We start from the raw sequence: 24318 nt of genomic DNA on the forward strand, positions 1-24318 counted from the left end.
ATCTTAATGATTACAGTGGGTTAACAAAATGTGCAGCTGGCATGCATCACATGATTTTTTTTTTCCTAGTGGTTAGAATAGAGATTACTCTTTGATGCAGTTTACAAGGATTTTACTTACCAGGTTTGTTTATCAAGCGCTATCGAGACTGTTTATTATGTAGTTAAAATACAGTAATTATTACTATGTGACAAGGCTGACTCATGACAGAGTTACTACTGTATCCTGATAAGAACAAATATTTTCCTTTAATATAGTTCTAAACAAAGTTTGGGCAAATGTTCTGTAGTCTATAATAGCATCTGAGTGGGTATGACTGAGCAAAGTTATCAGAGCTTCAGGACAGAAAATAACTAGAAGGTGATTGGAGACAGAAGATAATCTGATACCTCCTTGCGTGCTGGGGTCTAAAATGACAACGTGTTAATAAATGAACAACAAAAGTGAAAATAAAACAGTGATTTCTTGTTTTAAAAAGTTAGATTATATGTACTGATGAAGACTTAAGTGTTGTAAGTCCAGGTATTTTCAATTTGAAGATGTATTTAGTCATGATTTAAATTTAAAGAGCAAGAAGATTAAAAAAAATATGAATATTTGACTTTCTATTTGGTATTGCATAATACAAATTTCTACATGATTGAAAAGTGTTCCAAATGATACTTGATAGAGCCTGACAGATGTGTGGTTTCTCACATTTCTTCCTCTGCCAAATAGAAAAATTAACCACTAGTATTAGATACCTATTTGAAAGGCTGTTGATGTAGGAATCTCTCATGTCATCCAGCTGTAACTGTTGCCCACAGAGACTTTCTTAGACAGAATGGGTGAGGTGATGCCTCTTCTTCTTAACAAAATTTGCAATGAAATCATCTGCATCAGTATGATTCTTACTGAAGGAGCAATCTCATACGATATGTGATATAAAAAAATAACTCTCATGATATTGTTGCTCCTTCTGATTGTTATTCTGTACATTCTCAGTATTCATGATGGTCAGAAGTAAATGGCATAGGACAAGAACAATAGCTAGGAGCCAATCCTGCAGGAACACAACTTACAATTTTTGTTAGGAAAAAGATCTCTCCATCACCTTTGTTCTCCCTGCTCAGTAGCCTAGTCTGAACTTTAAAGGCACAGTTTCCAAAAATTGTCTTCTGTAGGAAGACAAAAGATAAGACAACTTTTCTGAAAGCCTTTAAAAGCACAGCTTCCAAAAATTGTCTGGAACTCTGAACCTTCTCTGCTCCTTTCTGCTAGCTAGCCTAGTTTGTGGGAGGAGATCTGTTTGCCTGGCTGTCACTCTGTCTCTTATTGCTCACACATCCTTTGAAAAGCAGAAAGAACAGACTTGGGGTTTACAACTCTGACTACACTCCAAGCTCTCTGGTGAGGAGACTGTACTTGCTAGCACACACCTCTCCACTTTAATAAATGCATGTTTTGAAGTAAACAGAAGTGCTCATTATATATTTGCATTCCCAAATATTTATGTTTATATCAAAGTAGCAGAAACCAGTATTCAACAAATTAAAAAATGGGCAAAAACTGCAAGCAAGCATCTCAAAGATCCCATTTTGGTTGACTTTTCATGGAATACCTGTAGCTGGGCTCTATTCTGGTGGCTATCTCTTTATTCCATGGCTTAACACAACACTGTACTATGAAGGAAACACTAATTAACATTCCAGCCCTTTCACTAAATGGATCAAAAACTGTACACACTTATTCCAAATATAAAACTAATCTCTTCCTAGGGCTCACTGGACTGTTAGTTTCACGATGATTATGAGATAAAACAGAAGAGCTGTATGTTTCATTTAGACTAGCATGAGTTGTCTATAATACCTCTGTTATTCACATGCATTTTGAAAGGACCAATTTACTCAGAGAACATCAGGGCTTATTAAACCTTGCTATTTCAGTGACTGTGAGATAAACACTTATAAAAGATTAATAATAAGAAAATCTTTTCTGTTGTGTAATTCCCACATTTCTATCACAACACTAAATATTAATAAAGAGTAGTAGTAGCTTCACTTGCAAGATTAAATCAATATGACTTTTTCCCCCCAAACTGTTTGTTTTCTGAAGCTGAAAGAACACATGGAATTCAAGAATTTCAGTGTGGGTATTATGTACATCTTTTTTTATTTAAAAAAAAAAAAATAAAAAAAAATCCTAAACCTGATGCTAACCATACTACCTCCTCAATTTGCCTGCTGTAATACGCTTTAGATCACGTTTTAGTATGTTGAATGTGCAAATATTTCTCCTGTGATTAACTCCATGTGTTTGGTGTATCTAGTCACCGGGTTCACTAAGACTCAATGATGTTGCAAAGGGCATAAAGTGATTAACGGGCTCCACTTTTCACAGTGTACGAGTATACAATTATATGTGGCTGTTGCTACACAAAATGATACACAGTGATGCTTCTTAAGCACATGCTATTTAACACATAATAAAATCATAAAGGAGTAACTATGTCTATGTAAACTGACCTTGCTGGTCTAGAACTACTGTCATTGCAAAGCCACTAGTTATATTTGCACGGTGTTCTTCCCCTATGGAACCCACACATACAATTTGCACAGGACAGAATGAGGCTATAACAGCCTTTTTCACACGTACAGCAATCCATACCTTGTACATGATGTTCCTACGCAAGCAGAAGGTATCTTAGGAAGCTGAACAGAAAGGAACAAGGATTTTCTCTTCAGTTCCTCACCACATGGAGAGCCCTCAGAGCCACAGAAGCCTCTGAAAGATGAAGAGGAAAAGGTTCGTTCTCTTTTCATTGGGCCAGGTTTTACACTGCTCTAAGTTCACATACTGAGGCAGGTTCTATGGTGACTGACCGGCAGCACGAGGCCATCTCCTCTCGAAGGCTCCTCACCTCCCTCCTCCACCGGCGTTCTGGAAAGCACCACGCGCCGCTCCAAGCCAGCGGAGCCCGCCGGGACAGCCCGCTGTTGGCGGCCGTTTGAGCGGGAAGCGGCCCCGCCGCCAGGTGTGTGGGGAGGAGCGGGCCGGCACAGCGGGGGGCGACGGCCGGGCCGGGCACAACCACCTGTCACCGTCACCTGTCCCGGGGAGCAGGCGTTAAATCACAACGGGCTGAGCCGCTCCTCTTGCGGAGCATGTGGGTGCTGCTGCTGCTGCTGCTGCTGGCTCGGATCGCCGCTGGAGCGGCCCGCGGTGGGTACTTCGCGCCCCGTCGGATATGGAGAACGTGAGTACTTCGCTGTGGGCTGAGGGGGGGTTGTGCTATGGCGCTGTGGGAAGGGGCAGCACCGCGGGGCTGGGCGGGATGGATGGCGGCGCGTGGCAGCTCCTCACTCGGCCGAAGACTGCGGAGCGCCGGCTCTGGGCGGCTGCTGCGCTCCTCGTCGCCTCGCTGTGTGCTCTCTCTGATCCGAAGGCGTGGAGAGCGGCCAAAGCCGGGCCTGGGAGGCTGGTTCTGGTGTCTGCAACTCAAAGAGTACGAGTTTGATTGAAAAGACTTCCGGAGGATAGTTTTTGCCCGTTAGTGTTCTATGTGTAGCTGCTGGTTGATTGCTACCTTACAAAGGTGCTGATAGCACTAAGACAGCTCTGTGACGGTAGAGATACTGGTGGTTCGTGGTGTTGGATGAGGATGCTTCGTGGTCCTCTGCCTTGGTATTACTGCTTCTACTATTTAAGTCTAAAAGCTCAGATTTAGCCTTTGGGGACCTATGGTAGGTAAATCACAAAGCACTGCTGCTCAAAGTCAAATGCCAGAGGTAGCTTTGAATGTCTTCAGTGGAGTTAATTCCTAGGTGGGAAAGCAGACTGCTTGTAAGTTTTGGCCATTTATGACCACTGATTGCAAACGTGTCACCACCTTGCTAATGCAGAAATCTGTGCTTGAGGAAGCAGAGGAGAAAAAGTGAGGTTGCACGCCAGGTTTCTGGTTTAGTAATCATGTTTGGGCAGTCTTAATTCAGCCTCTTTCTGCATTACGGCGCTCACTTCATTGTTTATCATTGTGTTGATTAGTGGATAGTGCTCACAGTATACAAAGAATAATGCTGACTTGCTGGGGCTCTTTGGTATGTCTCTTATCCATTTTAAAGGAATAACTAGATTATCATATTATAAGGCATACAATCAAACTGTGCTGCATACATGTGGGCAAAAATCTGGTGTTTCTTAACTGGGGAAGCTTCAGCTTTGCAGCCCCCCAACATGTAATGTTACTTTTCCGTTGAATTGAATATATAAATAATACCTGGCAACTTGGTACAAGGAACTTCACATATCAGGTTTTTAGCTCAGTAGATTTATTGGCAAGAATGAACAGGCTGTTAAATAAGCTAATGTAGGAGAGACCAGGGTTCTGTTCTCTGGGTAGGTTTTTAGAGCTGTTTGCTGACAGCAGTTCTTTGAGAAACCTGTGTTCCTAAGCTCAGTACCATTCTGTGTGGGCCCAGCTATTCCTATCCCTCCTGTTCTCCCTTGGATCTGTCACTGAAGTGTGCTTTTTGTCCTGCGTTCTCCACAGCAGGAACAATTTCCAATTTATTTATTTTAAATTTTTTAAAATTCCTCCATGCTGCTGGGAAGTTTTGAACATGATGACTCTTGGAATTGTATCCTCTCTGTTCTGGTACTTGTTGCTATACTGGCCCCTTCCTTCATCTACTAGAGGTATTTTGATTAAAATTCATGTTCAGTCCCTTCCTCCCTTGCAGTCCAGAGAAAGCACAGTCTCAATTATTCATGAATTAACCCTTGCAGTAGCTCTGTGGTATAGAAGTATTCATTTTCCTGTACCTGGGAGAGGGAGGAAGGTGTGCTGATTGATGCAGAGGTGTGTAGCAATGGCAAAGCAGTGGGAGTTCCATGTGAAACCTTTGGTGTCTTATCATCAGCTTGCCTAAGGAGCAGAACTTGCTCCCCAGAGCAGTGCTTTCCACACCTGTTCCTCCTTCCTCAGTGGCCAGACCTTGTCTTCTGAATTTTTCATCGCTTTCCTTCTTTAGTACTCCATTGTAGAAGCATCAGATGCATAGTTAATGAAAGGAGCTGCCCTCCACAAAGGAGAAGCAACAGTTCCAGGCCTGTTCACCTGAACTTAGTCTTTATAGCTTGGAGTGTTTTACAGGGGGAATGCTTACATCCTGAAAAACACATGTTGAACAGTAAGCAATGTGTTGCAAGATGATATCAATCATATCCATAAGGCACTGTTTTGCTAGGAAGGAAGAAAATGAGAAGATTATTTTAAAGTTAAGAGAAAACTAATACTAACACTTCAAGCTAAATCTCTGCCTAATAAAACTTTTAAGCCTTTCTTGATTGTACAAGATTGGCATGCTGTCTCATGTTATCTGAAAGGCTTTGTAAACTGCTCTGAAGTATCTAAATATTTCAGTTCACAAAGTTAATACCTCTGGATGCTGTGATTTTACAGATGTTTTTTCAGAAGTTTTAAATCTGGCATTTGAAAAACCTGAAAGGACAGAGCCCTGGCAATTAGATCGTATTTGTTTTCCTTTGTGCTCTTCAGCAAATTTTGACACTCACGAGTGGTGACGCATCCAGGGCTGTGTTTTAAATATTTCAAATCCATACAGTATTTTGTGATGGGAGAAGGTTTTAATTAGAAGTTGATGCTTATGTCTTTTGCTTTTCTTTTCCTGCTGTTGTTACCAGCAGGTGTTGTACCTTCTTTTCTTTGCAGGATACACTGGGGGGAAAAACAATCAATACTGCATCTTTATTTTGAACACAGGTCAGTTCCTGATGGAGAATAGTGGGGCCATTCCTACCTTAAAAGTGCTATTTGCAAATAAAATTAAGTGTTGTTTCCAAACTCTTCTGAAGTGTTTCTAAAATACTTCTAGTGCTAAGCCATGAGTAACATTTCCATCTGTTTCATCCTGAGAAGTCTCTTGTCATTCTGGGTACTGATTTGCACGGCTGTACTTTTCATTTTAGTAGGTACAGGATTTTTGCTTCAGACGCTTCTGTATCTTTTTCATTTCTTTTTTTAAGTGCAGATCTGCATATCGCTACGTTATTACAAATGTACAGACTACTTAGCAGACGATGTCTTGTTTATTTTATTTTTTGGGGTCTGTCCCATATTGCTTCATACTTCCAAAGTCAGCTCTTACACCATGACTGGAACCAAATGTTACTTCCTAGCTAAAAGTAACGTATGATACATGAAGTGTCAGGTAATTCATCAGGAGTAAGGAGGAGATGGCCCTAAGGCAAACAGTTTGCTCTTTAGAATATAATGGTTACTTAACCCTTTAACTTGTAGTGCACATGTGTGTAGAATAAACTTGGGAAAAATTGTTCTCAGGATACTCATGTGAACCACACAAGTAGATATTAACTCTGCATCCAGAAATGTCAGCAAATTAGAACAAGTGTGCAGCCCGTCAACATCAGTATATACGAGCAGTTTAAGCTATAAAATCTGAGTTATTTTCCTGTGCACTCTTGTTACCTTAAGAGTTGTAATGTTATTAGTAACACGTTCCCTAAGTTAGAAAAGACTTGTCATGTTCAGTTTTTATGATCAAAGTTCAACACTGACTATTATGTTGCTTTCCAAAAATATGCATAGAAGTGATACTTACTTTTGGTGTAATTCCTTCCACAAATGACATGGGACTGATGTCTGTTGTTTCTAATTGTGCAAAGGAAAGCTGATATTCAACCTGAATCTTTTTGGAGAGCAAGTGGGTGGTTGTGCTGGGAAATGAAATTCTTGTATGCTGGTCAGTAGTGCTTGTATTGTAGTGTTTTGTACCTGCCAGATGTGCATGCGTTGTACAGGACAGACCATGAAGTGGCCTAGATAACTGTCTGCAAAGCCATGCAATAGATGGAGTGAGTTCACTCTTCCTCTGGGCGCTGCAGCCTCCTACTTGCTGTTTGTAGCCACAGGTCCTGTTATCCACAATGCTACATCTTGAACGCAGTTCAGGTTTATTCATGTATACGTAAAATTGGTTCTGCCCTTCTAAGGAAAGGGGTTTGCATTCATGCTGATGGGCTTTTAGCTACAGCTTTCCTACTGTTTGATCACTGGGTACTTTCAGGAACCAGGATGTGTATCTTGTTTCTTTGGTTTTTTTTTTCCTTTGAAACAGTATTTCAGGAGGCAAATTGTTTTTAACAGTGTTATTCTTTACGTGGCTTCTGTTTTCATTTGTAAGTAGCTGTTTTAGACCCTAAGTGAACAAAGTACTTAAGCACATGTGCAACTTTACGCCAAGGGACTGCTCACAAACTCAGAAGTTGCATGCAAATTTATGTCCCTGGGACCAGATCAAACCCAGGGAAACAGTTGCAGAGTTTATGGTATGGCTTTTGGATTAGAAATCCTGTTGATTTAAGGCCCGAAGAGTCTGTTTGGCTGACGGGCGATTAATGGGCATTTTGATTCCAAGGTTAAGCGCTGTGCTTGGTATGAAAAAGGGAACATAACGAGCAGAAGTTGGAGAGCAGTTTTATTTTTTGATAAACGTGTTGGACTACAGTGTGGTATGAAAGAAGGAATGTTGTGTAATGCTAACTCTTCACTTCTAATTCTCAACTTTAAGGAAATACAAGTGCTGATGTACTAATTATCGCTGCTAGCTGCCACTCTGTCTCTTAGTTATCCAAGCTGTATTAAGCTGGATCAAGGTGTTTTCCCCCTTCTTTCTAACACAAATAGCAAAGGCGTTTCCCTAGCAGGGTGCAGCACAAAGCCCAGGCTGGTCCCGAAGGGGTTAATGCTGCAGAACACTGGAGACATCTGGCAGAAGCTGTGGGTGTCGGGTGTGGCAGATCCCAGGGCCGTACCAGTCTCTACAAGGGAGCTGTCATGCTGCTGATTTATCCTTCCCTAATGTCACGGGGTATGGATGTTGAAACTGCGGCTAGAATGCGAAATACGAAAAACATGAAGATTATGATTTAGTGTCTGGGGAGGCTCGCTGCTGGCCTCTGTTCACAAGCTGTAAGCATTGGAGGTAGCTTGACACAGGTTACAAAATCTGGTATGGAGCGCAGGGGGGGAAAAAAGGCAGGAATATTTTGGCGTTTGGAACTTCTACATATGTTAGTGCACAAAAATGAATGACAGCAACAACGGAATCAAAGGCTGTGCTGGCGATGTATCATGTTAGAGCACATCGAAGCTGCTTGTAAATATTTAAATAAATGTACTTTCTGGTTCTTCATTTGCAAATAATTAGAGAGATGAAGAAAGCAGGGAATTGACTTTATTTACAAAATGTTGGATAATTAATAATATTTCAGCAGTACTCAACTGTAAGCGTATCATGGTTGTTGCCTGGCATCTTTTTGTACCTGTAATGTATAGGAAGTTAAATTTTAGCATAGGCTTGCTTGTTTTTTTGTAATGGAACTTACTTTATCCTTTAGTTTTCTTCTGTCCTGGTACGGTGAAACACCCAATAGCAACAACAGCTGGAACTAAGTGGGAGTAGTGGGTTTTCGTCCAAATATCCCCATTCACTAAATAAGTTACCTGGTAGCTAAATGGAATGAGCTGATTGTTTCTCTGATGGGGGTGAATTATTTTTGCCTCTTGAAGCAACATACTTGTCTTTATTCTTACTGAAAGCAACACACTGAATGTTGTTGGTTTTCCTGGTGTTCTTAACTGTCTCTTGGGAAAGAAATTGAGACACAACCCTCCACGTGGCAGAAGTGTAATAAAAATAGCAGTGTTCGCATCTATAGCATAGAATTGATTTTCCTGCTAATCTTACAGCAGGATGGTACATAGAGTTGTTCTTTCATGATTGTAGAACACAAGTGTAGTTACAGAAGCAGTTATTGCTTAAGCTTTAATCTCATATGCGGTATCTAAAACTTTTTACATAGCATGATGTTTATAAAGTGGTGTGGGTTAAGATCTATCATTTTGGACATCTTTATATACATCTGTTTTGATTATATTTGCAGCATTTTCAAAAAACTCTGTATTTTCAAAGTAAATTAATTCTGTCAAAAATCTAGCTTTGTAAAGCATCACTTGTTTCATAAATATGCTCAGAACTCAATATTACTTTCATTCTTGAATAAGCTTTAACTTACCCAGTTGCTGCTGGAATTGGAGTCTGTTTCAGAAGTAATTCCAAGCTGAGAATTGTAGTGGAGCTGTGTACAAAGTAGTTGTTGGGCTGAAGCTGGGCATGCTGGCTTCTTGGTCTTAGGGCAGGCGCAGGAAGGGGACCTGAAGAGCCAGCCCTGGTTTTCTTACATTTGTAGTACAGCTGACTGTGAAGCAGCAGCCGTGGTAGCATATCCTTATTTAGGAAATAATGCAAGGCTTCATAATCTATTATATATTAAAAAAAATTAATCCAGTTTTAGTTCGCAGTTATTAAAACAAAAATAATAATGTGTTGGGCTTTTTTTTTTTTTATTTCTTCTAAAATTTGCTCGAAGAAATAATTCACATTGACAGCTGAGCAGTTTTTCTCAAATCGTGCACTAGGATGTGGGGTAGAAAATGCTGCCAATCAGTTTATGTACACAGTGGTGTCTGTGAGACTCCTGTTCATAGGGTTGTTGTTAAATGCATTTAGGATTTTACAGTGGTTTGTGAAACTTAGGGTAGGATTGTGTTTTGAAGCGTTGCTGACGTTATTGTGCTTCCTAAGATTTTCTGCATGTCCAATTATAGTGGAACTGCACTTTAGAGTGTTTTAAAGTGGCTAAGGAGCTGCTTTTCTGATACCTTTCTCTGTATGCTGAAGTCTTTCTTAAGTATCTCTTTATATTAACTTTGCACTGGCTTATGCTTGATGCAGTTGAAGCTGAAGAGCAGCAAAAGCTTGGGTATCAAATATGTATGACTCAGTGGGTTATCTTTCTGATCATCCTTGCAGTCTGAATATTGTTTGGATCACTTGGTCATTTGATTTCAGTTACATTAGTTGGGATCTGTGTATAATCTTATCATCTTCTTCTATTCTCGTATAGTCCCATCAGAGCTCATGGCGCTGTGATTATCTGGAGTAGTGGAATATGGAGCCAACAAGGGTTTATTAAAACAGTATCTCAGTTGCTTTCAAGTCTTGTTTTGTTTTAAATCACAATATCATAGGTAATCTATTTCAAAATTGTAGAGATTCAGACTTGTCAGGATATCTGGAGAGAGCCTGAACCCAGAGAAATGGCTCTGTATATAACTCCAAATAAAGAAGAGAAAAATACAAGGTATATAATTCATTATATGTGTATAAAAGAGGAAATGAGTGAACTGATGAAGTGTATGTTCATACCGCAATGTGCTACTAAATAATGCCAGCATACCCAGCATATTTTGTAAAACACTGTTTTTGTATAAATATGAAATCAACACATCTTGGAAAGTGAATCTTTGCTTTTGACATCCCGCTGCTCTGCTGCATGTGTGAGAATGAGAGGTTTGAGAGGGCTCCTAACAGCCGGGTTCTGCTGCTTTGCTACCTTCACTGCTGTGTGTGTGTGACAAGAAATGCCTACAAATGTTGTTAGATCTGATCTTGTCATGGTCAGAGGCCCTACTACATGTCTGAAGCATGTATTCCCACTAAGTGCTGATATGGATGGGGAACACACAGGCTGCTCTGCTGTTCTGCTTCACCTGCCAGCAAAAATGGTATCAGCTCTTCCATTTATGGATACCTTCATTTAGGAGGTATGCTGGAACAACCCAAAAGTTGTCACAGAGCAGAAGGATTGTCCCTACAAGCTGTAGAAAGCCCATGGGCTTGTGGTTTGGAAGGCTTTTTTAATTAAAGGACTGAGGTTGAAGGTTGGCTTTACAAAAAATCTTGCCTCTGCCATTTCATAGGGAGTCATGAAACTGGGCCCTCAGACAGAAGCTGTGCAGTGCATTAAAGGCATCAGTAAAAGGGTCCTCATGTGATAAAATACAGCATGTTTAAAAATCAGTAGAAGAGTGTTGGCAATCTTTCTGCTTTGGCCACTGCCATTTTTCATGGGCACAGTTTTTATTTGTTTTCAGTGACAAATTAGGAGACGTGAAGCATTGGCTAGGAATAATAACATAAATAGCATTTAGCCTGCAGCATGGCTCAGTGTTGGGTGTATGTTAGAAGAAAGAAAAAAGAGCCTGTGGCATCATAACCAATCTTCTGCTTTACCTAACCTGTTCTTTTCCTTAGGGTTAAGAACTCAGGGAGACAAAGCGGGGGGTTGGGGCTCACACTGATTAATTTAAACAAATGGGAATAGGATGTCATTGGTTTGTTTCTCTTAGCATATATCAGGGTATATAACTAGGCTTTTGCTTTTAGTGTAAAACTTGGTGAACTGAAAGACTTGGCAGTAAGCATAACAAAAGTCGAAATTTAAATTACCTTTCCAATAAGATTTTTTTCCTCCATCTCCTAATATATGTTGGTGTCCGTGTGGTCACAGAACAGTTCTGGAACATGGTATCATCAAGGCCTCCAGAATCATCAGTGATGATTTGATGGCATTAATGGTACAATATAGCTAAGCATCAAACAGAGCTGTGAAAAATACTTGCAGAAAAGTCAGAGCAGTGTTTGAGGAAATGTAGCATGACTTTGAAGAGCTCTGTTTCAGATAGGGGTAAATAGTTAGAAATGCTTTTTTTGTACCATTTTAACGGATTGTGAGGTAGAGAAAAAAGTAAACAGATAATAAGGAGACCTTCATTGAGGATGAATTCATTATTTTTACACTTCAGAGGAGTGTTACTTGCCACTATTTTAAAAATAAAACATATGTGGGGAAAATTCAGTAAAATGCAAGCAGAAAAGAGATGTTCTGTGGCAAAGGTATTGCATGCTTTTCTGAATCTCGCTTTATATAGCAAAGCAGCTTTATTTGTGCAAGGAAAGGTAAAGATTATTGTGGAATGTGAGTTTGTCTTATGCAAATCCCATGCAGGGCTGTGAATGTTTTCGTTAACTCTTCAATCATTTGAGTCTTAATATATTAATCCAGTGTAGTTTATTCATCTCTTATAACGTATGTTTCAATCACATGCTTAATTGGGATCATCCATTTATTATTTTTTTCATAATGATGCTAAAAACAACTTCTGTTGTTGTTTAGATTACGTCTGTGGGAAAATATACAGGAAAGTATAGTATATAGCCTGCTTCAAGTCTCAACATGATTGCTAACGTATATACAATTAAATGAGACACCTTCAAGATTTGAATCTAGCCTGTCAGTTAGTTGCCACATTACAGTAACACAAAATCCATAGCCCCCTCCTTGGGACGATTGCTATTAATAATCCAGATTCTGATGTGCAGTTAAGCTCAGAATAATATCTTTGCTGATTTTTTTGTGTGTGTTTTTATTTTTTTTTAACATAAGATTCAAATTAGTCATAACTGAGAATTCATATATTTTCAAGGAATAACACTTCTGTGACTGGAGCACAGGATTTTACGAACTTCTGGTGAGCCATTACATTCTTCAGCACTGTGATAAATAAGATTCAAGTTGGAAACCACTTACTCAAACTGGAACTATCCCTCTATTAAATCAGTGACATTAGTCCTTGGCGTAGCTGTTCAGCAGCATGGATAAGAGATTCATAATCTGTCTGTAAAACCACATGCATATTTTCCAATAGTGTTACGCATTAGCTTCCGTTTGGTCAAGCAGTTGCTTTCTGTGTAGCTAAATCTTCTGCAGCTTATGGCAAATGTGGCATTCTTCACTTTCTGCCCTGAATATTACATAGGAGTTCTGTCTGCTGTTAAATAGATTTCATTCTCCACCCAGATGTAGCAGTTATTTCAACAAAGACTGAAATGATCCTTGTATATCTCTATTCCTCACTTGCCGTGCTGGCAGGAGAGGGGGGCTTTCACAATTTGGTTGTAAGGGAGTTTGCAGCACTTGCACGGAGCATGCTGCTATGGAGGTGTGAAGTTATTTACTTTCAAGATGAGTTGTTCTTGTAGAGATGGTGTGAACATTCTGGTTAATACACAAGATGTTAAGTCTCTAAAAAGTCATGGTACATATCATTTGAAACAGCATAAAACCTTCCTTCCATCTTAGGCTTATAGCAATAATAAGCTTTGCAGATGCTTTTCCTGGGAATTAAGGACCAGCTGGGGTAAACAGACCTCAAACTATCCTCTTAGCCAGTCATTAATCTTCAGGGAAAGCCTCTACTTTGATCATTATTGCTAAAATATGCCTGTGTAGCCTGGCCTCACATGCCAGTAAAAGCAGAATAGTATTTTGCCAAAACATGAACACTGCTTTGTATTCCAAGTAGCCCCGTGTTTTGGAATTGCCTTTGGAGAGTGTGAGCACACTCGTGTGTATGTGCTCACACACAGATGTGAAGGGATGAGTCTGCAACTTGATTTATTCATTCTGCGTTAGTACCGCTGTGAGTTTGATCTCCACACATGGGTTCCAGTCAATCTTAAGTTAGCTTGGGTTTGTCTTGCAAGTAGCATCTTGGTTCAAATTCCCTCACTTCTGAAAATATAGGAAATACTGTATCCAGTAATGATCTTTTAAAGACTTGCTTTAAATTTCACCAGTGGCTTTCACTGAGAAGGATCAGGAAGTGTGCAACATGTTACACCCCAGCCTGTCCTTTCCTGCTGCAAGCTGCTGAGAAGAGTGTGGTGGTGATGTACTGTGCGTTAAAAAGCTGACGTTTCCTAAATGCATCTTAATACATTTTTTTTGGAAGGGACTTATTGCTGTACAGTGTATCTAATAAATGATTATAGATAGATATATTTTTAGATGTCAGATGTGTTACAGTATTTCTGCATAAATGGCCCCAAAGCTGGAAGTACAGCCTTCTAAACTCTGGGCTTCAGTTTTCCTGAAGCTGTACAAATGCAGAGACAGGAGAACATCCCCGCTTTCCTGAGTTTGCTTACCATGTGTTTTATATTAGACAGTGGATGTTGTCTGGACAAGAAGCAACTGAAACCTGTGTTCTTCAGCTGTTTGCTGCTTTTTGTGAACATACCTATAGTTTTGAGTTTCACTGCATGCAGCCATTTGAGAGTTTACAATGGAACTGTGTTGAACAGATCCAGAAGAAGGGAGCTGTTACCCAACCTGCATCCTTTGCCCTAAAAGAGACTTTGGGATCTTCCCTGCTGCCTCCAGAGAGGACTGTCTTTGTTCTGTGTCCCCCAAGGGCAATCATCAAAGTACCAAGAGAAGGAAATCATTCCTATATATTCTTGCCAACAGCATTTTCCCTATTTTACTATAAATGAGCACTGTGGAGGAAGTAGAAAGAGTGTGGGGGGGAAAACCTGCAGCTCCTTAAGCACCCCAAGCAAACTGCTGAGAAGGAGAGTGAAAGCTCTGCTTGCCTTGGAGAGTCCCACAGAGCTGCTTGCAAGCAATGGGGCAGCTGGAATGAGGATGGCTCCTGACAGCAGGCAGCAGGGTACAGCCACTTGCTGCACAGTGCTATCAGAGATACAAGTACACTCTGTGCAGTAATACGAATCCAGATTTTTTTGTTTAAATCAAATACTTTAAATGGCAAGAAATCATCATTACAGTGCATTGCCATTGGCTTCAATAGCCAGACTCCAGTTGTATTTCATCTGCTGCTCAGCTATGGCAGTGAGGCAGTGTTGGACTTCTTTCTGATCAGTTCTTGCAGTAATTCTCATGCATCAAGGGAGTGCATAATTGGCGTTACCAGTTGCTATCTTTCTCTTTTTAATTCAGCTCAGGTAGATTATTTCTCCTTCTAAAAACTTGCGTACGCTCTGCAGTGACACTGCACACAAGCATCTGTTGAATTTCTTTGCCCCATAGAAATTTTGTCTGGAGTAGGTAAGCAAATTGAGGTGACCAATGTGTAGTCACTTCAAAAGCTGTGTGGTTGTTTAGCCCATTCCCCTCATTCTCTTGCAGTTACAGTTTCTGCTTCCTTCTTAGTAGACACCTCTGGGCCTGGAAAGTCATTTGAAAATTCCTATGTGTTTCCTGTGCTACAGGAAAACTGCTACATGTTCCCCTGCTCCACAGAACCATTGCCAGCATTTTTCATTTGCTTCCTAGCAACTGCCAATTTGGCAAAATGAATGTGTGGGACCTGGAACACTCTAAGCTGAAAGAGATGCAGAAACAAGGGTCTGTTTGTATTGCAAGGCTATGTTTTATAGTCTCCTCAATAGCAAAGAGGTGTCAGTGTCACCAGCCTGCCAACAAGGGAGATCAAGGAATAAATTTTAAGGGCAAAAGATATCCCCTCCTCTGTAAGAATAGTGTTTGCAGAAGTGGCAAAGACAGCATGAAGAAACCACCAGTATGCAATGTGCAGTAGCATTCCTGTTTGACTAATTATCTTCAGACATGGATGGTATGCCCACACTGTAGTCAAGAGTGTGAAAACAAATTTAACTGGGATGGTTTTAAAGAGCTCCCTTATTCACATACTGTGTTTTCAGCAAAGAGCTCATAGCAAGAGAATCATCTGAGTATAAAACTGCCTGCTCACTTGGATTTTGCACCCTGTGCTGAGCTTTGTGCTTGTTGCATTATTTTTGGTTTAAAGGCAGACTGAGGCATGTTGGTTGCTGATAGCATTGGCTCCAGCATGCATGTGTAGAGTTGCCACCTCTGACATGTCCCTCACCCAGCTGAGGGATGCTGGCATTGTCCACACATTCTCTGTCCTGCTTCTTACTGTAGAAAGAGGGCTTCCATTCCTCTCTCCCTGAAATTGCTGGGTGACTCCTTTTAATCCATCCTGTCCCAGTTAGGAAATTGCCTCATGTTTGTCAAAAATAAGTGAAATTTTCCTTTTTGCTACTCTATACTTGCATAGTCTGCAGTCGTGCTTATCCATGTTATTTCTAATGCCAACCAGGAAGGAACTTGTTTTGCACTCAGAATTTATAACTAAATATGCCTTTTTAAAAATGTTTTGTTTCTATAAGCACATTTAAATTCTGATGTTTGAAACACCCAATTCAGTTTCAGGATGTTGGAAGCAAGGCATCCCCTGGCTGAGATCTCGTACAAAACATTTCAGCCTGCAGCAAGCTTTTCTTTTTAAGTTGGAGTTTTAGTAAACCCTCAAAAAATTGGGTTTGTAATTGAAATGACAGCACAGCCCTAATTGTAGCACTACTGGCACACCTTCATAACCAGAAGCATACATTGCAGCACTTTTTAAAGAATAAAGTTAATCCTTAGTATGCTGAGTGATGGACTTCATGCTTCCTGCTGTTTTGCTCAATTTGGTGTTATTTTTGTAAAAATGTGAAAATGGTACAATTTTCAGTGCTGAGGCTGGACTGTGTCTGCAGTTGGCATAAATCAGCGCGATTCCACTGGAGGCAGTGATGTTGTGCAGATTAGCCTCAAGTGATAGCAGCATAATAAATTTTAAAAGTGTAAGTTTGTAACATGAAGGGAGTTTGTGTTTTCTCAGATGGAGTAGGTGGGTATATCTGATTAAATTGTTGCATACAAGAATACTGAAAGCAGCTGAGATTTCCAAGTCCCATTTAGAGGGTTTAACTGAAACAGCTCTGCTTTGGGAGCACTAGGAATTGCTTTCTTTGTAGCAGGAAGCATCTCCTTTAATAAATAAACTGAGGTTGCTTCTTTAACCCCACTAACTTTTCTGTGAGTTGTTGGATTCAACAAAAGTAAAACTGTTTTTAGGAGTTTGGGTCATGATCTTACATTGGAGCTAAGCAGCCTGTGAGCTGCTGGGCAGCCTCCAGGACACAGCATCCTACCAGCAGAATTTCATGCCACATAGTAACAGATATTGGGAAGAAGAATGACCAGTGTAATCCTTCTTCTCAGGCATATCTTGTGATATTTACCAGCATTACAAACTTCCAGCTCTTCATACTATCACCTGTGATTTTATTTTTTTGAGGTGTAACATCTAGCCTTGGGACTCTGGGTCTTCAACGGGAACATAATGGCGTATTGTGTAGTCCTTGTTCTTATCAATTGTCAGAACTGACAGGTCCACAAGAGAAAAGCCAAGGGCTCTGAATTGGTGTTCAGTGGAACAGCCAGAAGGCACAGCTGTGGAGTCAGCTTAGGGATGGATCTTTGCTAACAGCTCCCAGCTAGCTGGGAGCCCAGTCAGGCTAGAAGAATTGGCAGACATTTGCACCTTGTGGGGACTGCTGGGAACTTCTGTCACTTGCTGTGGGCCTTCTCCAGAACTTATGCAGCCACTGCTTCCAGTGTGAGGCACCAGCTGCAGGCACCTGATCTCAGCCCTGCCTGTGGCCACAAGCAGCCCAGGGAGCCATTAGGGCTGTATCTGACCCTGTGGGATAGGCTTTTGCTGATCTGCATGTTATGGTTGTCCTGACCTGTACTTGAGAGGTACACAGAAAGAGGATTATGCAACAACTCGCTAGCACTCAAGTGACCTTTATGACTGGGGTGGAAGGGAAATGAAGGCTGAATGCTGCTGGCAGATAAATGGTTGTCTTGACTTAGGAGAGCCTCTTTTGACCCAGGCTGAGGTCAGCCTGTGCAGAGAGACCTGAAACTATTACTTATCCTGCCTTGGGTGTGTGGATCGATAACCGTTTTGTCTCTTAACAGTTGGTAATCTGGGATACCTCACAAGTATTCCCCTCAAAATGCGCATAAATGACAGTCTGTATTAACATGTTTAGAGCACTTGACTCGAGCCTGCCTGTAGTTAGTAGTTTAACAGCACAGTTATAAATTTAATATTGCTTAACAGTCCTTGATAGCTATTGCTTCAGTGGGAGTCCTGCCCCTCGGATCAAATAGCAAATGATTCTTCCTTGAAGAGCAAAATGAGAGGGGGGAAAGAATTGCTCTAAGCACGCTAGGCTGCATCACTTCCACCAGCCGTTCTCACTGGTGTTATCTCTGGCACGTTGGAGAGCTTTTTGCAGCCATCACACAACATCATGTGTAGTAATCTGTTGCTAACACACTGTCCATCAGAAGTGTTTACTCAGGGTGACAGCTAACACATCTGGAGGACATACTGTGTTTGATCTGCAATACCAGGCTCTGTCTTCTCTAACAATGACAAAACCATGCTGTGGTTGTGCAGTTCAAAGCATAACACATAAGGACTGTCTTGAGGTCCAACTTAAAGTATCAATAGAAATTCCATTGTTATAAAATATAAGTAAATTGCATAAGAGGAAAAATAACACTTTTAATGTTGTATTGTGTATAGAAGAAAAAATAGTGCAAGTAAAAATAAGTCTGTAGTGACAAACTTCTCTAGCATTCACTTCAGTGAGTGCCTTTAAAGCATGATTGGTAATGCTTTAGAGTTAGAAACATTGCTGTAAGTAGGTTTATAAATGTGATATTTGTGAATGCATAAAACCTGCACAGCATAGACCATACAAATTTTATCTTGCTAGTTATGTTAAACTGCTCAGTTTTGAAGCCAAGGTATCTCCATTATCATCACAGCTGTATATTCATGTCAATCAAGAAGTGAGAGCTGTCATGTCACACAGTTTTCATAGAATCCTTAGAGTTGGAAGGCATCTCTTAAAGGTCATCTAGTCCAGCTCCCCTGCAAAGAACAGGGACATGAACAGCTAGATCAGGTTGCCCAGTGCCTGATTTAGCTTTACCTTGAAAGTCTCGCATGCTCCTTTTGCAGCAAAGGCTTTTTGAACGTGGGCTGTATATTTTGCATACAGGAAAGAGGACTCTGTAGATGTTCACTCATCACCTGGCAGCTTCACACAAGGCTTTCTGTGGCCCTGGGTGGCTGTTGGGAGCAGTGCTCCATCTGCTCCTGCTGCCTGCCTGCTGCTGTGCCTTTAGTAATTGTGCTACGTACATGATGCTAATGTAACACCCATCTGTGCTTTTATTTGTACAGAACAAAACTTTACAACTAGTAAAGTTGGTGTAAGTGGTAACATTAACATTTTATAGAGTAGATTCAAGGTTCCCCTTTACTTGCTGTAGGTACCTTAGTAACCCTCAAATGTGGATATCTACATTTTTTTGGAATGTAAGTAAAGGTGACATCAGCAGGAAACGAGGATAACCTGAGTGAGACAGAGGAGATCCAAGACAGGAAGAAGTGACTTCTGCTGATTTCTTGGCTTATGTTTAGCAGGTTACAGCCTAATGAGGCTTTCTGTGGGGTGAAGAAGGGTGAGATGCATACGTTTCTTTTTTTCTTTTTTTTTTTTAAGTGAAGAAAGACTCAAAAAGTGCTGGGTGGTTCATTTAGGATGGTGCTGTAAGGCAAGTAAAAGCATTCTCACATGTCACATGAAAAGATGATCAAATACACATTTCATGACTGGGAAGATGAGTAATAAAGGGGCCTATAGGACAGGAGAAATAATTATGCAGAGTTCTCTCAATTCTACCTTTAATAACCACCCTCTTTTCTAGAGGAGCTCCACCTTTAGACAAAATGATCACGAAAAGACTGTAATTTATATAATTTTATCCTTTGAAACTACTATTCTTCATAAGCCTAAGAGTGTCCTTATGCAATAATTATTCATTCTAAGAGGTAAGGATATATAACAGCTATGTGGTTGGGCTTTTGTTGGGCTTCCCCCCCACTCCCCTTTGGTCTTTTACAACCTTGGGGGAGACTTTCTTGGGGATTTTAAAAATTTATTTATTTTACTAAAGCACCGGATTAAGTTGAAGAGGAAAATGTGAAGGTAGTTCTAGCATTTAATAGAAATTAGAGCTTTATTTTCAAAGTGACACTGTACTATTAAGTGGAGTTGATATGGAAGATGCTAGGGGGGAAAAAGACAGGAATGGTATGTAGGTATTCCCTGGAAGGACTTGGTCTGTATCCCAGGCTAAAATAAGAGGTCTTTAGAAAATGAGGGAACTGGCTCTGAGCTTTCCTCACTGCAGGGACTTGTAGCATGCCCTGGACTTCCTAGCTCTGATCATGATCAGCTCACTGGCAGTAGCTTTCAAGCAGCGTGCCTCTTTCTGATCAGTAAAATGGAAGATTTCTAGTGTGAAAGCAGCTGGACTTGTAGATCCTCACATGTCAGATGGGTGGTTGCATTCTGTTGTCTGCAGGTGAATTGTTTCCGCGAACTAGTGTCCTTTATGAAATTCCTTGCTATCTTGTAGCTCTAAAGCTGTGGTTTACTAAGTGTCTTGTACAATATCTGGTTTCTGCTAGTGAGAATCAGTGAGAAAAGCAGAAATAAAGCAATTATTCTGACCTTAAATAAATTGATCTGGATTTATGGCATGAACATGGAGCATTGACACAGTATTTTGATGCCCCCTTCCCCTGATTTGTGCAAGTTACAGTGATTAAAGTAATGAAGAAGCTGAGCATGTTATTTTTTTCTTGCACAGAAGTTACTCTTGTACTCAGATGTTCACTTTATAAATAGAACTACATATGCATTAAAGGTGTATATTTGATAAACCTAACAAAATTAAAACTAGCACTGAGAAAATGACCGAGTTCCCCCTCAACTAACAAGAGTCTCCTTGTTTATGTTTTCATATATTTTATTGGACGTTTTTTTATTTTAAAGCCAGCTGTCACAACCTGATGTTTCACAGCCTTCGCTGTTGGAACTTGCATGTGTTCTGGCATCAGTCTATGTGGAATATCTGTTTGAACAAATGCAGTATCAGGACATGCCAGCTATGGCCATTTGTGTTTAGTTATAGCAGTTGTTGAACATACCTGAAGGGTTGACATTCAGCAGTGAGTGAAGTCAATTTTGGCATCTCACTAATAATACTTCAAAATCTGAACTTCAGTATGTTATGGGGGAGGGGGAAATGACCTTTGTATTAAGAGTGGGATAGCTTGCTTAGCTGCTGGACCAGCATAGCTGCAAGGTCTCTGTTAACAGTTGGATCATGAAGGACATTGGAAAAGCTTAACTGAAATATAATTCTTAAACTGGAACTCTGATTCCTAAGAAAACTGTAAAACCCACAAAACCATTAGACCATCTCCTCCAACTGATTCTTTCTAGAGCATTTGTAGTAACAGTTCTCTTGGGGTGCAAAGAAGAGAAGTTGGTTTGTGTCCTCGGAAGGGAACAAGGGCAATAAACTCCAGCTGGTCTGTCAGTGTTAGAAATTCTTATTGCTTTCCTTCAGTGAAACAAAAAAGAGCTTGGATCCCAGCATGTTGGATGTGCTGAATCATGACCATTGTCAAACTGCTGCAAGGAAAAAAGCTGAGGCTTCAAAGTAAATCCCAGGATTGCATACTGTAGGCACTGGTGTATAATCCAAGGATGCCAAATCTGTTTCATATTTTGGCGTGGAGAAGGACCACTTGCAGCAAAGTTACTAAATCCAGCACAGTAACGTGCAGATAAAATCTAAATTTGAATACCAATATACTGCTCCTGATAGTTGGCACTGTCTGAACCAGTTTGGGGCTAATTGGCTTGGGGAAGTGGCATAGCTCCCCATGCATAGTGTTTCCAAGCTAAAACCCCTACCAGGAAGGTTCAATGCAAATGTGACTGTACGGCTTCCAGGCTTGAACTGATACCTCCAGACAGGTCTGCAGAGCTTCAAGAAATCTTAGGGTGTGAGTCAGCACTCTGCCCCATGCACTGCTACGCAGTTTAGATGCGATCCAGCATTCGTGGGAGTCCACGGGCCAGGAGGTGTTTTGCAGGTTGGGTAAACCCACCAGCTGCCTGGCACTTGAGCTGTAATACCACTTCCAGAAAAAGCATTTTTTTACTTACTTGAGCACAGACTTTCATGATATACCTTGTGTGAGAAAATGTTGCTTACAGATGAAAAGATTTTGCAGAGTCAAGGCCAAAGAAAGGAAAATATGCAATCAGATCACATACAGGATATATTGTATATGTGTATTATGTTAAAGGTGCATTGAAAAAAGATACTATAAAAAGAAACCTCTGGAAAACAGAGTAAAGAAGTTCAAGTTCTAACACCGGCCATAGTCTGGCTTCGTTTTCTGCCTTTAAACTCCTTCTACACAATTATTTCACTGCAAAGGAGAAGTACTACTTGATATGTGTATGTGGGGCAGACTCTTAAAAGTATTTATTTAGGGTATTTCAGAGCCATCATAAATAATCTCAGCCTGTGTACACACATTAATGTGTTTTGATTGAGGTGGAAGGGGACCAAATTTCAGATGTATTTTTATCCTAGTAAGTTGGAGAGAGATTTGTGTAAGTGCAAAGCCAGAGGATTCTGGTGGTGTATGTGGCTATTCTGTAGCACTACATTTACTCCAGAGAATCAGGAAAAGGAAAGCCGTGGCTAATTATTATTATTTTTAATATGGATAAGTGTAAATTCAAACAGATATCATAGTCAAACTCTCTGATGGGAAAGCTGACAAGTACGGTTCTGGTTTCCATAGGCAGCTGTATATTTTCAGTAATCAAAATGTCAATGTTTTGTCCAAGGAAAAGCCTTTACTTTTCTATCTGACTTGAGTGATTTGCATACAAAGGATCTCTACAGCAAAAAAAAAAAAAAAAAGAAAAACCACTTAAATGTCAGTATTTTTATTGGTTTAAAAAGAGTTGCGTCTGCACCCTTCATTTCAGAAGATCAACATCTCTCCTAAGATCTGTGTATAGATAGCAATTACAGAAAGCAGTTCGCCCACACGTACAGTGGCTTAACTCTTTAATAACAGTTTATTTTTGCAAAAAAGCATAAACACCTCAATCGCTTCATGTTTGTTATTCTGCAGAATTTCTTACTTCCCGTAATTCTGCAGGAACGTGAACTACTAGCAGCGCTGCAGCAGTGCTGCAATTGTGTTCAGCTGTCCACACACATGGTGGGGGGGGGGAAGCAGTGAGCCTGAAGATCTCTCAAACTGTTCTCTCTGTGTTAGTCCCAAAACAGAAAGGAACAGAGAATGCTTTTACAGCATATGGTACAGCAAATTGGTAGATATCTATAAATGAAGACTAATTCAATTTTACCGTTGCTAGTACTAAGGTAGCATATATCAGCCCTAGAAAATGTATGCCCTCATGTGAGGTGTCAACGGTGTTTAGGTGGTGCAGTGCCTTGTTTTAACTTAGAGTGTTTAAAAAAACCAAAAAATGATACCTACTGCTGATTTTCAGTACTGCTTTGTGTTATCTTTTCCGTGTCTGTTGACACACGTGACACCTTGCACAAATGTTAATGCTGTTGTTTCACCTCCTGAATCTAGTTGTGCCACAGCAGTCAGAGATGCAGCCTTTGAGAACCACAGGGAATGTCTTGAGGATCCTTTCATTCTCATTCCTCTGCTGATCTCCAATTATTCTTCCATTGGAGTCACAGTACATTCTTTATCAGCAAGAGAAACAAAAGGTTTTTGGGTGGACAGGGTAGTACTCAGCAATTCTTTCAGAAAAGGCAGGAGAGAATCTGTGGAAAAATCATAGTTGCGGGGCTGTACTTATTTCTTTTTAATTTCCTTTTGTAAAATGCTTTCCTGGTCTGTTTTCTTACATTCATGCTCTAGCAGCAGTATCAGAGAGTTTGCTCTGAAACCACCTGTGTCAGAGAAAAAGCCTCTGATGCTGTGGAAGTGGCAGATGGGTGCTATTGGGGTGAAAGAGAAATGTGCTAATGGAAGCTGTGGATGATGCAAGCACTGTATACCTAACATGTGAAAGCCATTTGGAATAACAGGCCTTAGTAATGGAGCAATGGCAATATGTGGGGCTTTTAACTAGAGAAACTGAGGCCAAGGAGGTGGACTTCAGATGCACAGTGGGTGTTTCACCTCCCTCAGCTGGCAAAGGTTTTCTTAAATCTGGCCTATGTTGATAGAAGAGTTACCATGTAAATGATCAAGTATCTCTTCTTCCCTGCCCCCCAAGTGGATGAACTCCTCTTCAGGCAGAGGTGCTCTATTTGTTGTTTGAACTTGAATATTATTTGAAGTAACTTTTTTTTTGGCCTCTTGGGCATAAATGGAACAGGTGTGTTTGCCACAGGCCACAGCTTGGGAAAGCTATGTCAAAGCACAATGAAGTCATTGTGAAACATCAGTATTCTTCCAGAGTCCTGCCTATTGCAGGCAGGAATACTGAAGAAAGCTCTGTGAACTGGATTCCAGGTGATAGACAGAAAAGCCTTGAAGAAAAAAAAAAAAAAAAGCTTTGCATCTGCCTAATTGTGTTTGCCCGGTGAGAACTACATCTTATCACTGATGCCTGAACAAGCTGTTTGAAACAGCTCCTGTCAGCGACCAAGTGGGTTTGCACATGCCTGGTGTTGGGCTGATCTTGGAGCACGAAGGAGATCCGATTTCTGTAAACAAATCGTCCTCTATGTGGACAAGGTGAATATTTTTGCTGT

General features: G+C 40.5%; 1 protein-coding gene across 1 annotated transcript in view; it reads left to right on the forward strand.

Annotated features, from left to right (window-relative positions):
• Window positions 1-3218: 3218 nt before the first annotated feature.
• The window catches only part of BNC1 (basonuclin zinc finger protein 1), a 69973-nt gene continuing 48873 nt past the window's right edge, over window positions 3219-24318 (forward strand). The window contains exon 1 of the mRNA XM_072345563.1: window positions 3219-3235. Within this exon, the coding sequence (XP_072201664.1) occupies window positions 3227-3235 (9 nt within the window). The 5' untranslated portion in view covers window positions 3219-3226. The remainder of the gene's footprint in view (window positions 3236-24318) is intronic.

This window comes from Excalfactoria chinensis, chromosome 10 (assembly GCF_039878825.1).
Source record: "Excalfactoria chinensis isolate bCotChi1 chromosome 10, bCotChi1.hap2, whole genome shotgun sequence".
Classification (NCBI taxonomy): domain Eukaryota; kingdom Metazoa; phylum Chordata; class Aves; order Galliformes; family Phasianidae; genus Excalfactoria; species Excalfactoria chinensis.